We start from the raw sequence: 14,891 nt of genomic DNA, 5'->3' as shown, positions 1-14,891 counted from the left end.
GGAACGTGAGGCGCTCACTTGCTGCCCGCACCTTAAGATGTACATGGGGTCTGACGTTTGAGGGTCTGATGTGGCACCACTTATGGCCCTGGTGTTACCCTGCACCTGGGTGAATCGGCAGCGTGAGGCTCTCCTGTGCGAGGTTCTCCTGTTCGGGTTTCTCCTGTTTTGGGTGTATCTGGGGTGCGAGATTTTACCTGTAAACCTTTTGTTCTCCTGGGAACATCTAGGGGTCTACGGTCCTCACTCGGTACCCAAGCTTCACTCGGTTTATCTGGGGACTGAAAACCTTGCTCTTTGTCCTAACAGCCGCTCTGTTCACGTAAATGTCCATATTTTTTATACAGTCGAGGGCGGCCCTTTTCTCATATCTTCCACGGTTGATACAGGAAGAAGCGAGGAACATGGAGATGACGAGCCCAGGGTCACCACGGGCAGCCACCTTTCAGGTGATGCTAGGGTTAAAACTCTGACTTGCCTGCTAAAGAAGGAGGGCGGGTATTTTAGCTACCTCGTCTCAAACTCTGAAACACACTTACTATTCATTCATTTAAGATGAGACCGAATTTACTCCGCTTTGAGAAACCTCTGAAAACGTATCTTTTCACCCAAACAGAGTAATACTTTCCACATGCCCCGACTGTGTACTGTTAGCGCCGGGAAGCCCGCATATTGGTGGCTGTGCCCTCTATAAATATTTTTAATTATACTGATTAGATCTGAAGCGCCCGCGTCTCCAAACTCGATTGCCCGTAAGGAGAAAGCTTGCATTTTGTACCAGCCAATCAGCTGTTTCGTTTCACCCGTGGTTGTTACCTGTGCTAGCTTTAAAAGTAAACAAGGACGTTGTGCCGGGAGGGGAGAGGCTCCTGTGTGGGCATTCCACCCACAGTTTCCGACCTTGTGTGAGTCACACACACCTGAGGCACAGGGACTTGTTGATTCGAAAAGAAACTCCCGCGCATACTGGTTAGCTTTGTGCAGCCCAGGGACGGCGTGCGACCGAGGCGGGCCCCGCCCCTTGCAGCACCTCCTGCGAGCCCCCAGCAACCAGCGCTGCTAGGCCAGGGCATGACATGGAAATCCAGAGGATGAGGCCCCCCTCGCTGTCCCTGGCCAGCCCATAGGGAACAGCGCAGACCACAGGCACTATTTGTGGAAAAGGGCGCTTTATGGGCGCCCCCCGCCCCCCATAGCCCAGTCATATACGGTCGCCTGCACCGTAGCAATGGCCCAAAACTGCCCGGGGCACAGACCCCCGTCGGCTGTCCCACAGACCCCCATTGTTATTAAGAAGCTGGGGTACTCCTCTATTAAAATAATTGTACCCCTGCTGGTACTCGCCCTTTCGAATGGCGGAGCTGCACGTCATAAAAGAATTTGTCTCTCTTCCTGCCTGTTGTCGGCCCTCCCACTCTCACCCGCTCCGCTTAAGCCCCAGTTACAAAGGCTGACGGAAGGTGACCGCTGCTTAAAGTAAACAATTTTGAGGATAAATAGCAGGTGTTGAACGTTCTTTTGTGCACACTAGGAGCCGCGCCTATTATCTGCTGCTAATGCAGCCTGAAGCGTCGAGAACACCACATCACTTTGCCCTGTTTGTGAGGGTGGGACGCAGAGCGGGAATTTCCCCGCTAGGGACAAGAATCTCCCAGGCACTTGTGTTCTGGTGATTGGTAGACGGTGGGCTTTCCTTCTCGCCTCTTTTGCATTGGGACCGCCCCCCCCCCCCCCCCCCCCCACCTACACCCAAAGAACAGCATTTCTCGCTCTGAAGTACCATTACTGATTCTACAACCTTCACTGCCACTACACGTTCTCTCGCCCCCTGAACTATACAACATATATATACGAACTATACTATATAACTATACAAATACATCAACTTCCCCATATAAAGACAATCTCTCCTTTTCAGTAGTTTTTTCAGTGAATCTACACGTGTTATCTTTGTGAATCTACTCCATCATCATGCAATCGTGGGTTGTTCTCGTGAATCTACTCCATCGTGCAAATATGGGTCTTTCCAGTGACTGTTCCATCATGCATTTCATAAGGCGACTTTTGCCGCAAACTGTATAGCAGCCACCATAATTCGTCCGAAGTACAGACTTTCCTTTCTCCCATGTCGACTGCTGTACCGCTCCTAGAAAAGCAAGTGACTGATCCACCCCCCGCCCCCCACCCTTGCCTTCGCCATGTACTTTTGGCACCCAACTTCTACTTCAGTGCATATCCATCTCAATGCGTGCATGTTCAGCAGAGGTGCCAAATTCTCCAAAGTTCTTGTGGGAAGCTGTTAACTGCCTTGTCCTCCTCAGCTGCCATCCCTTGAAAACCTTCCATGTAAAATAAGAGAGCATGTGCAAAACCTTCCTATAAACAACACTTTCGTTAAAAAAATCCACACTTAAAAACAAAATAACAACATTTTAAATACAGAACATATGAAGGAAACATTTAAGGGTAATGCTTTGAAGCAACTTGAGAATGTTCAGGCACTTTGCCAAGTGTCTCTTTGGTGCTTATTTACAAACACTATCAGAATCTGCATATCACTGGAGGGAGATAGGTGTCTTTATCAACATTCTGCACTGACGGATTATATTGGTTTACGGCTCACCTTGTTATCTTTACATGCACTGCAAGGATTGTAGCTGCAGACCATTATGTCTGTGCCTATTTTGTGTTTTTTATTCTGATATCCCACGCTTGACCCCAGGAACGTCCACTGTATCCTAATTTAGCAGCTCATACCTTTTTCTTTCCATTGTCCAAGCAATGAAGAATGGGTCTATTTCCAGTGGTCTGCCATTAACCGCTGCTCCTACTTTCCATGTCTGACACAGACGCCTCTGGTGTAGTCTCTTTCTTATCATGTCCAATTAATGTCCTTTCCTACCCACCATCACACCTGCAACTCTGAACATTGATGTCTGCACCCGTTTTCAACGTATGTATGATGTTACAACGTACACTTTTACAATGCATACCTTTACAACGCATTTTTTACAACGCAACATCCATTACAACTCATTCCATTACAACACATTTTTAACCCCTTCACTGCGGCGGCTATTCCGACGCAGTGCTAAGGGGGCGGGGGGGGCCGAGCGGCGGGCGCATGCTGGTGATGGAACCGCTCCGTCACCTGCCGCGGTTGCGCTGTGCTCATGACGGAGCGGTTCCGTCACGGCCCCGCCCGCTCAATGGAACGCTCAGCGCAGGCGCGGAATCTGCGCCGCGCAGGTGTTCCGAGCGGGCCGTGATGGAGCCGCTCCGTCAACAGCACAGCGCGACCGCGGCTGATGACGGAGTGGTTCCGTCACCAGCAGGGGAGGGGTTAAAAACTACCTTTACAACACATTCCATTACAACGTATACTACCTTTACAACACGTACCATTACAATGCATGTATGGTAAGTATTGGATAGTGTAGGTGTAACAATTACTAGTCTAACTCCAGGGGGTGCAACAGTAGGGTAAATGTTGGATAGTGTAAGGGTACTATGCATTGTAATGGTATGCGTTGTAATGGTATGCATTGTAATGGTATGCGTTGTAATGGTATGCGTTGTAATGACTGCGTTGTAATGACTGCGTTGTAATGGTTTGCTTTGTAGTGGTATGCGTTGTGGTGTCATGCGTTGTAATGGTTGCGTTGTAATGGCATGCGTTGTAATGGCATGCGTTGTAATGGCATGCGTTGTAATGAATGTTGCGTTGTAAAAGTTTCGTTGTAATGGTAGTGCATTGTAAAAGTTGCGTTGTAAAGGTTGTTTCCCGTTTTCAATGCCCACTGTCCTCGCCTGTTTCTCCAAGCCTTAATGCCGGCATCTGCTCTCATTGCTCATGGCGGACAACAGATATCATTCCATGTTTTCTTCTCCTGTTTCATCAGATTTACCCTGATCCAGATTTGGAAGCGCAGGTGCTGAGTCTGACCATCCGCTGCATCCACAGCGAGGAGGGCTGCCGATGGAGCGGGCAGGTGAAGCAGCTACAGGTGAGAAGAGCGGGCAGTGCTGGGCAGCCCTAAGCTAAGGAAAATGGGCACGAGGGACACCACACCTACCAAAAGTAGCAACCGTACAACACATACATCTGCATGCCAGCAGGCTGTGTGGCCACCCATATACCTGCACTCTGCATTTGGGACACAAGATACACTAACACCCCCACATACACACCTGCATGTAAACAGATGTATTAAGTAGCTCAAAGACACTTCTATTTCACATGACTCTCTGACCCTGACACGCTCTCAATCCTTGACCAGAGCATGGCGTTGCAGAGACCAGCTAGCAGTATCAGTGGTGGGAGTGCATGGTTCCTTACTGCCAAGATGTTGAGTAGTTCACCTGAGACAGGTTGTTTGACCTCTAAGGCCTCCCTGACTTTCCAAGATATCTGTGGTCCATCAGTTAAGGCCAGGCTGATGAGAGGTGGTGTGAAGGTTCAGCCGGCTAAAGTATAAAACACTCATCACAATTGCAATAAATCTGTATTACAGTAGGCATCGCCTCCAGATGACTCAGATTGTGCCGTATCACAAAACTAGTAAACTGCCATCAACATGGAGGACGTTCATACAGTCAGATAAGTGTGGTCACTCGACTGAGAAAGGTAGTCTTTTGTAACTTAAGGTCAGAGCAAAGTAAGGCCTTAAGTGGTGTAGATCAGAACTTACAGGTAAAGGGGCAAAGTGATTGCCCGCACCCACCGCACAGTTGCTGAGCCTCTCTGGTGTCACTTTTGACAATTTAAATTGTGATTCTTTTCCAACATTTTAAACATACTTTTATAAGTCTCTAGTCAATCCATTAATCCACATTAATGCATGCTTGATAACACTCCACTCTCGGGATTTTGATGCAATTTTCAATTTTCTAGTACAAATGCTGTGCCCATCCGGACCTCTTGCATAAGCACGACAAAAGCAAAGGGTTCTTCCAACAACAGCGTTTATTCAAAAACCAATGCATTTCGAGCATCAAGTGCTCTTCGTCAGGGTACACTGTTCTGAACGTTCTCGCCGCTGTAATCGACAGCTTCGAACTCAGAACTTTGCACAATGCCAGGTCTGTCCGTTTCATATACATGGGATCAGGGTTACAATCGATATCCATCAAACAAGAAAAGTTCAAAAATGGCCGTGACACTTAAGCTAAACACAGTTTAGGACTTCAATGTTACTCATATTGACGTATATCCATCTAGGTCAAGACGGTGGCATACTCACATATAACTGTTACATAAATATATGTGCATAAGCAGACTGGGCTCGTAACATAATGCACATACCTTTATCTCCATAAATAGAGAGTGGCAATCCAGTATTTCTGAACTCGCCCCCTTAAATCTCTCACCATTCACATCGTCCTCTCTGCTGACCCAAATTATATTCTACTCATGATCTTCTCTTCTCTCTTGGACTGTTTTCTCTCAGGTGCATCTGAACACGTGCAGCTTCAACGTCATCCCCTGCCCAAACCGCTGTGGCGTCAAGTTAAGCCGCCGGGATCTGCCCGACCATCTGCAGCATGACTGCTCCAAGCGCCGCGTCAAGTGCGAATTCTGTGGCAGTGACTTCAGCGGCGAGGCACACGAGGTGAGGAGGGAAAATAAACTTGTTTCTTTTAGAGGGGTTACAGAGTTGGTCCTAGATACAATTGACTTCCAGATTTTTTTTCCCATTTTAAATTGTTTTTTTTTCTTCTTTCGAATGTACCACCCATTTGAACTAGGATCCGTAGTTAACCGACGAGTTTAATGGTCTGGCTGGGGTCTCCCTTGGAGAGGCACAGGATGACTGCACTGGCATGCATAGCCAGTGTTGGGTAGGGATTAGATTAGGGTTGGGTTGGGCTTGATCTCCTCTTGGGTGGGACAGGCAATAGAAATGATTTCAACAGAGAATTGGATTGGCTATTCACCACAACGTCATTACAGAAAAATCAGCTAAACACAAATTTAGTTTCGAAAATTTTTCTCAACAACTATTATGAAACTTGAGCATAAAATGGATAATGTGTTTATAAAATCACTGCAGTTTGTGGCACAACCAGATAAATATACATACCTGTCGCTAAAGAACTTAAAAATACTAGTAGGGAGGTTGGGAGTTTTTCTTAAATAGGAGAATAATTGAAAGACTGAAAACGCTGTCTGCAAAGTCATTGCAGTGTGGTAACAGAAATAAAAGAAACCCATCGTTAGGTGAAAATTGCGAAAATTATGAGTGTAGGGTAGAGTTTCTATTCTTTTCAAAGGTAGAAATATTTTATAGGGGATAACAATTTTGGAGATTTTTCAGCAATGTCCCTTTGAAGGTATTAAAGGCGATATGAGTGGAAGAGCGACCAATAAATAGTTACGCCAAGTGATTACTCATTAAAAAAAAATAGGTGCTATAATCTAAAATTAAGCCTGGCATATTTTTGCAAAGTCATCTTTAAATGATTTTGAATTAATTGAAAATAGCAATTATGAATTTGACCAGCTTTTGTAAAGTTCACTTTTAGATGACTTTGCAATGAAACTCCATAGACACAGGCGGGACATGATGTCCGGTTATGCAGTTCATAGTGTCAGTTTGGACACTGCCTGATGTCTGAGTGGACAAGATGTCCGCTTGTGGATTCTGCTTGGACAGTGCACACGGTCAACTCGTGGAGTCTGATTGGTCAGGTTATGATATTGGATTGAGCATAGTATGGCACCGGGTTGTATTGTTGTCTTACGGGTTCTGTGTAGCGTTGGAATGTAATGATTTCAAGTCTTGGGGTGTTTTGGGCAGCGAACATAGGTACAGCAGCTGACATACTGTCTCCCTTGTGTCAAACAGAATCACCAGGGCATCTGCCCTCAGGAGAGTGTGTACTGTGAGAACAAATGTGGTGCCCGCATGATGAGACGGCTGCTGTCCCAGCACTCGCTGGCCGAATGCCCCAAGCGCACCCAGCCCTGCAGCTACTGCACCAAGGAGTTTGTCTTCGACACTATCCAGGTGAGAGAAGCGCTCCCAGTACCTTTACCCTGTCTCTACCTTTCCTGTCTCCTGGATGACGGCCGGGGTCCTTCTCCACACCTTGGTGAATTACCTGCGTGTCCCACTTGCTCTTGCGGTCTGTGTCATTCTCACTCATGGTCTCTGTCTCCACCACTTGGACTCACCCTTTCTCAGTGGCTCCCTGGTTTCCTTTCCCTCTTGGTACAATCGTCCTGTGCGGTGCAGGAGTTGGAGGAGGGGGGTGGGCCCTGCATAAAGAATCAGTTGAACTTCCTGCTCGCCACACAAGGTTCTGTTAACCAGTAAGTCGAACACAGTTGCATGATGGGCCGCCAGCACTAGACACAGGCTTCTTTGTGAGCCCACCCTGTTTTCAGGGATGTGGGGGGAGAATCTATATGGATGGCTTGGTTTGTCTTTGCTTTCACTCCCTTCCTTATAGGGTTGTAAATATCTTCTTAGGAATGTCGTCAATGCGGATGAGAGATACCGCCATGTGATGTGCCCATTGACATCACATGATCTTGTCCAATCTGCCCCAGTGCTTCGTTGCCATATGATGACTCGAACCCCTGTCAACACCTAAAGTTGGACCAGAAGAGGAAGAGGTGTGGCCCAGCAGCCAGGGCGACTGAAGCCAGATGCTGGTGGATCACGGTTCGATCCTCGGCACCGGCGGCAGGGGTCTGCCCAGCACCATGTGACTCTGGGCAATAGCTTGCTTAATATTCCCGACGGCCCCCAGCGCTGGGAAACCTACGGGTAGCTCTGCGCTTTACAAAATACAGGAAGAGACATTCCAGTGGCACATATTTTTAAACCCTGCAGAGCCCCTTGCCAGAGTTAAGTTTTCAGCCACTAGCCTGAAAATACCAGGATTGATGGGTGCTTTCAGCCACTAGCCTGAAAATACCAGGATTGATGGGTGCTCTCAGCCACTAGCCTGAAAATACCAGGATTGATGGGTGCTTTCAGCCACTAGCCTGAAAATACCAGGATTGATGGGTGCTCTCAGCCACTAGCCTGAAAATACCAGGATTGATGGGTGCTCTCAGCACCCCTACAGACACTCAACCGCTCCACCTCCTCTCTCTTTCCTCCAATTCCACAGCCTTCCTATTTCCCTTTTACTTTGCCTTTTTTCTCTTCCCACTCCTCCTCCATCCTGTTTTCTTAGCTTATAGACTCCTCTCCATGTCTCTCGCCTGTTTGTTTGCTTCTTTCGTGATGCCCAGACTGTTGGCTCCCATGCTGTACCCCAATCTTCCAATGTGCTACCCCTACTGTTTTATTTCTCAAAATACTTTCCTCTTTGGACCTTGCACAAGTCCTTCGGTGTAGCAACTGAAGTGTATAAATTCTAATCGTATGCTCCTGTATACCCCCACAGAATCACCAGTACCAGTGCCCGCGACTCCCAGTTTCTTGTCCGAACCAGTGTGGCACACCCAATATTGCCCGCGAAGACCTGACCGGGCACCTGAAGGAAAACTGCAGCACAGCTATGGTGCTGTGCCCCTATAAAGAGGCTGGATGTAAATTCCGGGTGAGTAACTCCACATGGGTGCAGAATCAACGGCATACACACTGTAAGCCCCTGCACCAATCCATCACATTAGCATCTGGGGACAGGGGTTGTGGCAAGTACTGTGCAAATCCATAAGGTTATGCAAACAGTCTACTTTCCTCACGCACAAGCACACACCACCTAGAGATACATAGACACACCACTTCTGCACACCAAAACTATTACCCTGCAAAAGCAATGGCCACCATAAACAATCCCTCTCACTTGCTCAAGACAGGCGCAGTGCACATCCACCACAGTCCATATTCTACCACACACACAGCAAGTACGGACATCCATATCCCCAAGTATTTGTGTTCACACATACACACCAACATACATACATGCATGAACACACACATGTATATTCACACTCACGTTCTCCCTTTGCCCCCTACAGTGCCCCAAGATTGGGATGACCCGACACTTGGATGACAGCGTGAAGCCCCATCTGAATATGATGTGCGCACTGGTAAGCCGCCAGCGGCAGGAGATCCTGGAACTGCGGCGCGACTTGGAGGAACTCTCGGTGAGCAGTGATGGCGTGCTGATCTGGAAGATTAGTGACTACGCACGCAAACTGCAAGAGGCCAAGGCAAGGAGCAATCACGAATTCTTTAGCCCAGCATTCTACACCCACAAGTATGGATACAAGCTGCAGGTGTCGGCCTTCCTGAATGGGAATGGCAGCGGCGAGGGCAGCCACCTGTCCATCTACATCCGTGTTCTGCCTGGCGAGTATGACAACTTGCTAGAGTGGCCCTTTTCCTACCGAGTGACCTTCTCGCTACTGGACCAGAGTGACCCTTCCCTCTCAAAGCCACAGAACGTTACCGAGACCTTTAACCCTGACCCCAACTGGAAGAACTTTCGCAAACCAGGCAGCTCTCGTAACTCCCTAGACGAAAGCACGCTGGGTTTCGGCTACCCCAAGTTCATCTCACAAGAGGAGATCAAGAAGAGGAACTACATCCGGGACAATGCCATCTTCTTGAAGGCCTCCGTTGAGATCCCACAGAAAATCATTGCTTGAAATCCAATAGTAGGGCCCCTAGCCCGATGGGGTGACATAAATCCTTGAAATATTATTTCACTTGCTCCTTGCTGGAGTCCCACAGCTGTGCCCACAAGAAGGCAGCCTCAGGCTCCTACATTTCATCGTACAGACCTCTGAAGGAGTCCCTGGAAGAATTTGCCAGTAGACACATGCTGGATAGACCAGTCTTCCGCGCATGGGTTGGTGGTTCCTTCACCTTCCTTGAGTATTGAACTTTCTATCATCATGTAGGTCACTTTACATACAGAGGGCCCCTTAGAGCACCGACTCTTACTGGTGATCTGGAAATTGGAGTCCATCCAGCCGAAAGACCCAGCGGAATCTGTGAATTGGTCTCTTGGTAGTTGGACTGATACTGGATTCCATAAATGGCAGAAGCACTGCTGTCCCAGTTGGGACTTTGGGCCGCCTTCTACCAATGGCGTAGACGGAAGGTGCAGGCACCTGATGCGCAGGGGGAGTTGGTTTGGTGGACAAAGAGGATGTCAGGCTTACTGCCTCCACTTTCAAAGCATATTGGCTCCCATGGGCAATTTCCAGTGTCTACGTCCTTGTTTGGGATTTTGGAGAAAGTTGAATTTTCAGAAATGTTTGGGAGTTCCAATACAAGCACTGTCCTCGTTTGGGACGGGTTGGGAGAAGGGGATAACTCTCAACCTATGGGCTGGTAGTCTTCGAGCCTAGAACCGGATAGATAGACTTTTAGTGGCCGCCAGAGTCTCTGAGAATCCTTGCACCAGCCTGAATTTCTAACACTGAAGGTGCAAGTTTCTTGGGCCATTGACTACATGCTCCGGATCCACCGGCACTTTAGGCTGTAAGCGGGCCGGTCCTAAGAAAGCCTTGCCAAAAATACAATAGGAAATTACTTCAGAGGATTTTGTGACTATGAACCGAGGGGAGTGGTTTTCATGAAGAGGTCCTGGTGGCCGGACATGCGGTACCAATGTGAGCTCGAGGAACCCAGCAGCTCACACCTCAGGGCTGGCTTCTGTGATGCCAGAAGAAAAAAAAAAACGGGCGGCATTTGTGCACCTCAGAACATATGCCAACCAGGTGCTAAAAGAAGATGTGATTGTTTTGTTTCTTAAAGTTTCTATTTGTATTATCTTGCGGGAGGTGGGTGGCATGTTGTCTGCGATGGTCTTGTGAGGGTGGAGTACCTCCCACCCCGTGGTCCAGTCTAGGTACATTATTGGACTTTACACTCACATTCCTTCTTCTTCACAGTCCCGGCCGAAATGCAGTTCTGTTTTTAGAACATCATCATCCGCATCATCATCATCCAGCCAATGTCAGTAAGCAGGTTTCAGGCATCCTCCAACTGGGTGAGAGCAGGAGGTGGACTTCATCAATCCTAGCCAATAGACATGGCACACCTTTGTCTTTTGGGAGGCATGGGTCCTTTTATAATTGATGGCATTGTTTGATATTCTCTCCTGCTGCACCTACAAAATTACACTGTTTCTGGTGTAAGGGTGGATAGCTTTGCTCCGACCCCTGAAAGGTTGTTGCGTCCTTTCGTGTAACTCTTACAGCTCACTTTATTACCATCTTAAATCTTCAGCATCGCACTCACCGCTGTCCATTTTGTATGTTCTGTAAGTGATTGTATTTCGAACAGGGTTTTCTAAAAAAAAAAGAAATACAGATAATGTAAATTACCTGTCCCTTTCACACTTCTATCAGCAAAAAGCGTGGTGATCGTGGGACCATAAGGGTTCCATCCAGAAGAGGTTCTGAGGGAAATCTGAAAGTGCAGTGGCAGTACAGCAGCTGTAGGATCGACCTTCTGCTTTCACTGCCATCCATCAGCGCACTTACACAACCCAAGAGCCAACCCTAATCATTGCTTCTCTGTGTACCATGCCCTGCTTGTTGTTTCTGTTGGACTCATGACTATTCGTCAAGGACTGGCAAAGCCAATAGGTCTTGCCTTTGGGGACCCATTGACTTTGCCAGTGATTTTTAGCCACGCTGTATAGCAACCCTGATGCTGCAACGCATGGCTAAATAAAAAAAGACAACAGTGACAGCTGTTTATTTTTATTTGCTGCTCTGATGTGGGTCAGCAAATGGAAATAAAGTGAGCAAAATATTTAAGCACGATGGAGTGAAGAACACGGAGGGCACGGGTTGAGACAAGAGGATAATGTCAACTATAATCATACTCTATGCCCTAATCTTTCTTCCAGTGACAGTAAATTGTTTAGCGTAGTTTGGAGGTGATCTGAACATTAAGTTGCACGTTTTTTCAGGCTACAGTTCCTCTTTCTTGCTGCGTTATCCAGTCACGTCGTGGTCTGCCTCAATCCCTTGTCTGACGGAGCCCACGTCAGTGGTCTTTGGTGATTTGCAAACCAGACTACAGTAATTCCATATTTATCCTGTGTTGATATTTATCATGGGTTCAGTTGTCTTTTAGGCCCATTACTAGTCATCAGATATGCCAGAGTAAATATTTAGTAAAGGGTCAAAAACTGTTGTCACTGCAAAAGAAAGATATTAACATCAAGCTCAAAAAATGCTGTCTGTCCAGGTGTCCTTTTATTTCAGGTGGAATACTTGCTTGATGGATGTGATACCCTCCTGTCTGGGAATTGGCTCTGTCAGAGGTTACTGCACAGCATCCGCGGTGGGCACTGTTGTTAACCACTGGTACAACCATTTCTTTGATACTGCCACTCTTCAAATGGATAACCAAGTTACCCCTTTGACTTTCAAAAGGTAGTGAGTAAAACAAGTAAGACTTACTACAAGAGCTGATAGCAGGTTTGGAATCCTGGTAATATGACCCAAGTAGTTACACTAAGAAAATCAAATGTCAAGTCAGAGAGAGATCTTTTAAAACGTGTTTCTGGGCAGCTGCCTTAGGTCTAGCATGTGAAGGAGTCTTCGCCTTATTTATCCTAGGCTTCTGGATTAAGGGTGGCCTGTCCACACAATTTAGGGAGAACTACCACTTTGTGTAACGTTCACGGCATGTTTCACAGAACATCACTGAGGCCGTCTCCTATCCATGCAAAATATGTAACATCCCTCACACGCTCAGTACACATGCCAGAGATGCAGGTAAAATGTCATGTATCTCTGAACCTAGAATCCATTTTCACTGTCTGACTCCACCTAACCTGGTTTAAGGGGTCAGCAGCTACAATTGAAGATGGGTGGAAGTGTACTTCGGGTACTCTCTCTTGCCAGTAGCTTCTGGTCCTCTCTAACGAAGGCCTCCAAAACAGGAAGCGCCTTCCATGGACTCGCTGTCTTCTCAACCAGGGGTGGATGGGAGGGAGAGGATTTGAAACTGAATTCCTTTTTGGTTAGATGGGTGTACATTTGGTTTGATGGGCCTTCAATGAAGGAATCCATATAATTTTCCATAACAAATAAATACTGTCATTGTTAGACCATAAAACCATCCTCTCCCTCTGGGGAATTTGCATCATATTAAAGGATTGTGGGATCATTGAAGACTGTCGTCCTCAAGAATTCAAATTAGCCTATGGATCTTGAGAAGCTCCACCGCACCTCTGTCAGGGAGTGCATCCTAAGAAAGAACTGTCTGCCACCTCCACTATCCATGCTCGCCTTCCCGTTTGAACCAGAACACACTGGAGAAATTCTTTACATTCTTCCCACACCCGCACAACCTTCTCCCAAACTTTAATCCAAAACAAACACTGTGAATCTGTGCCTAGATCCCTCACCCCTTCATCTAGAGTCCTCGCAGACCTCAAGCGGTGGGAAACAGCCATATGTTGGGAAAGAAGACGGCAAATTACTCTTTCTATACCTGGGGATTTTACACACGATTTATTCATATGTTTTTACATGCAATTATCAAATGTACGAAAGATCCTAGGATATTTTTACGTGTCCATTTCCTTCAGAGGAACAATTGGATTATTTTGTGGCATTTTTAATCTTTCTAATCCCCCATCAATTTTACTCTGTGATCCTCCCTCCCATTGGAGTTATTTATTTCTGAGCCTCCTCTGTTGATTGGGGCCGAGGTAGTGACCGACTGGAAGGATTGCCTGCTACTGAGTCTACTTGCCTTTTTTTTTTAAATTAAAGATTTTAAGTATTTATTACCTGCTTTTGTCTCCGGCTGGTTCATGCTCTTGTTGATGTGCAACTGTGCTTATCAGGGCGTGTTGTCTGTGCGGTGCAGTCTCATAACTTTGGCAATACGTGCGCAAGGGCTGGTACAAGAACACCCAAAAATTCATGTAGCTATCGCGAGACTAGGCACGTGGTTGGAGCCACTCAAAAAATGGCACTTTCAGACCACCACCAACGACCAGGTGGGTGTAGTCCTTTGCAGCTGTAGGAGGTGGTGTGGGGCGACTTCGGATTGTGTTACAAACACACAGAGGCTTATGAATGTTAACAAGTTAGTTTGACCATGTGAAAGGCAACATCAGTACGTTTACTTGCATGAACCCCTCATATCTGCTAAAATAGGGTTCAACGTATGGGGTCACATGCAAAAGTAAACAGAGTAATTGCTCCATGTTTAAGGATCTAGGAAAAAAAATGATCGGTCCATGCACCAATAGTTAAACTAAGTTAAGTTCATAGTCTGGAGTACATCTCCAGGTACTACTGTCAGATAAAGAATGTAATCTTGATCCTTGCTCCCAATGTGTTATTTTTGGAAGTATTCTTCTCCAGGTTGAGACTGGTCTTCGTAGCTTCATTATAGTCAGCTGACAAGGACTGTGAACGTTTCGGCTGGAGAGCAAGCTAGAACTCTTTCCTGTAGGTTTTACAGTAGCATAGTGGTGCGCATGAAGGATGTATCCTTACGGCTAGAGCGCTCGACTTCAAAGCCGGGGACCGGGTCTGAGTTGCGGCAACAAAACTCAACATCCTGTGACTCTGGGCAAATCATTTAATCTCCCTCTGCCTAACAAAAATGAATGTGTCCTCATGTAACGCACCTGGTGCTCGTGCAAAGCGCTCTGATACCCGATGTCTTGGGGCAAGTTTGCGCTATATAAAACTCTTCAAAAAAAAAAAAAAGGATCTGTCAGCGGAGAAACTAAAAGGGCACAAGATTAAATCAAACCAAGGCAGCCTTCGTCTTCAACACCCCTGCAATCCAGTGGCCGGGTTCTAAGAAATTCATTGGCGCTCTGCACTTTTTATACAAATTAAGCACAGCGAGAACTGCTGTTTATTGCAGAGGGTAGTCAATTGTGTTGTGTTAGGTGTTGCGGTTTGTATGGCATATGATTGTGAGCGTGGT

At 46.8% G+C, this 14,891-nt stretch overlaps 1 protein-coding gene across 1 annotated transcript in view; it reads left to right on the top strand.

The window, feature by feature from the left end:
• Nucleotides 1-13,731, top strand: part of TRAF4 (TNF receptor associated factor 4) — a 78,987-nt gene extending 65,256 nt beyond the window's left edge. Inside the window, exons 3-7 of the mRNA XM_086955145.1 lie at nt 3,903-4,007; nt 5,451-5,612; nt 6,849-7,010; nt 8,404-8,559; nt 8,981-13,731. Coding sequence (XP_086811271.1) covers nt 3,903-4,007; nt 5,451-5,612; nt 6,849-7,010; nt 8,404-8,559; nt 8,981-9,613 — 1,218 coding nt within the window. The 3' untranslated portion in view covers nt 9,614-13,731. The remainder of the gene's footprint in view (nt 1-3,902; nt 4,008-5,450; nt 5,613-6,848; nt 7,011-8,403; nt 8,560-8,980) is intronic.
• The last annotated feature ends 1,160 nt before the right edge of the window (nt 13,732-14,891 follow it).

This window comes from Lissotriton vulgaris, chromosome 2_1 (assembly GCF_964263255.1).
Source record: "Lissotriton vulgaris chromosome 2_1, aLisVul1.2, whole genome shotgun sequence".
NCBI lineage: Eukaryota > Metazoa > Chordata > Amphibia > Caudata > Salamandridae > Lissotriton > Lissotriton vulgaris.
Note: the sequence above shows the minus strand (reverse complement) of the source record. Positions and strands in the feature narration are given on the sequence as shown.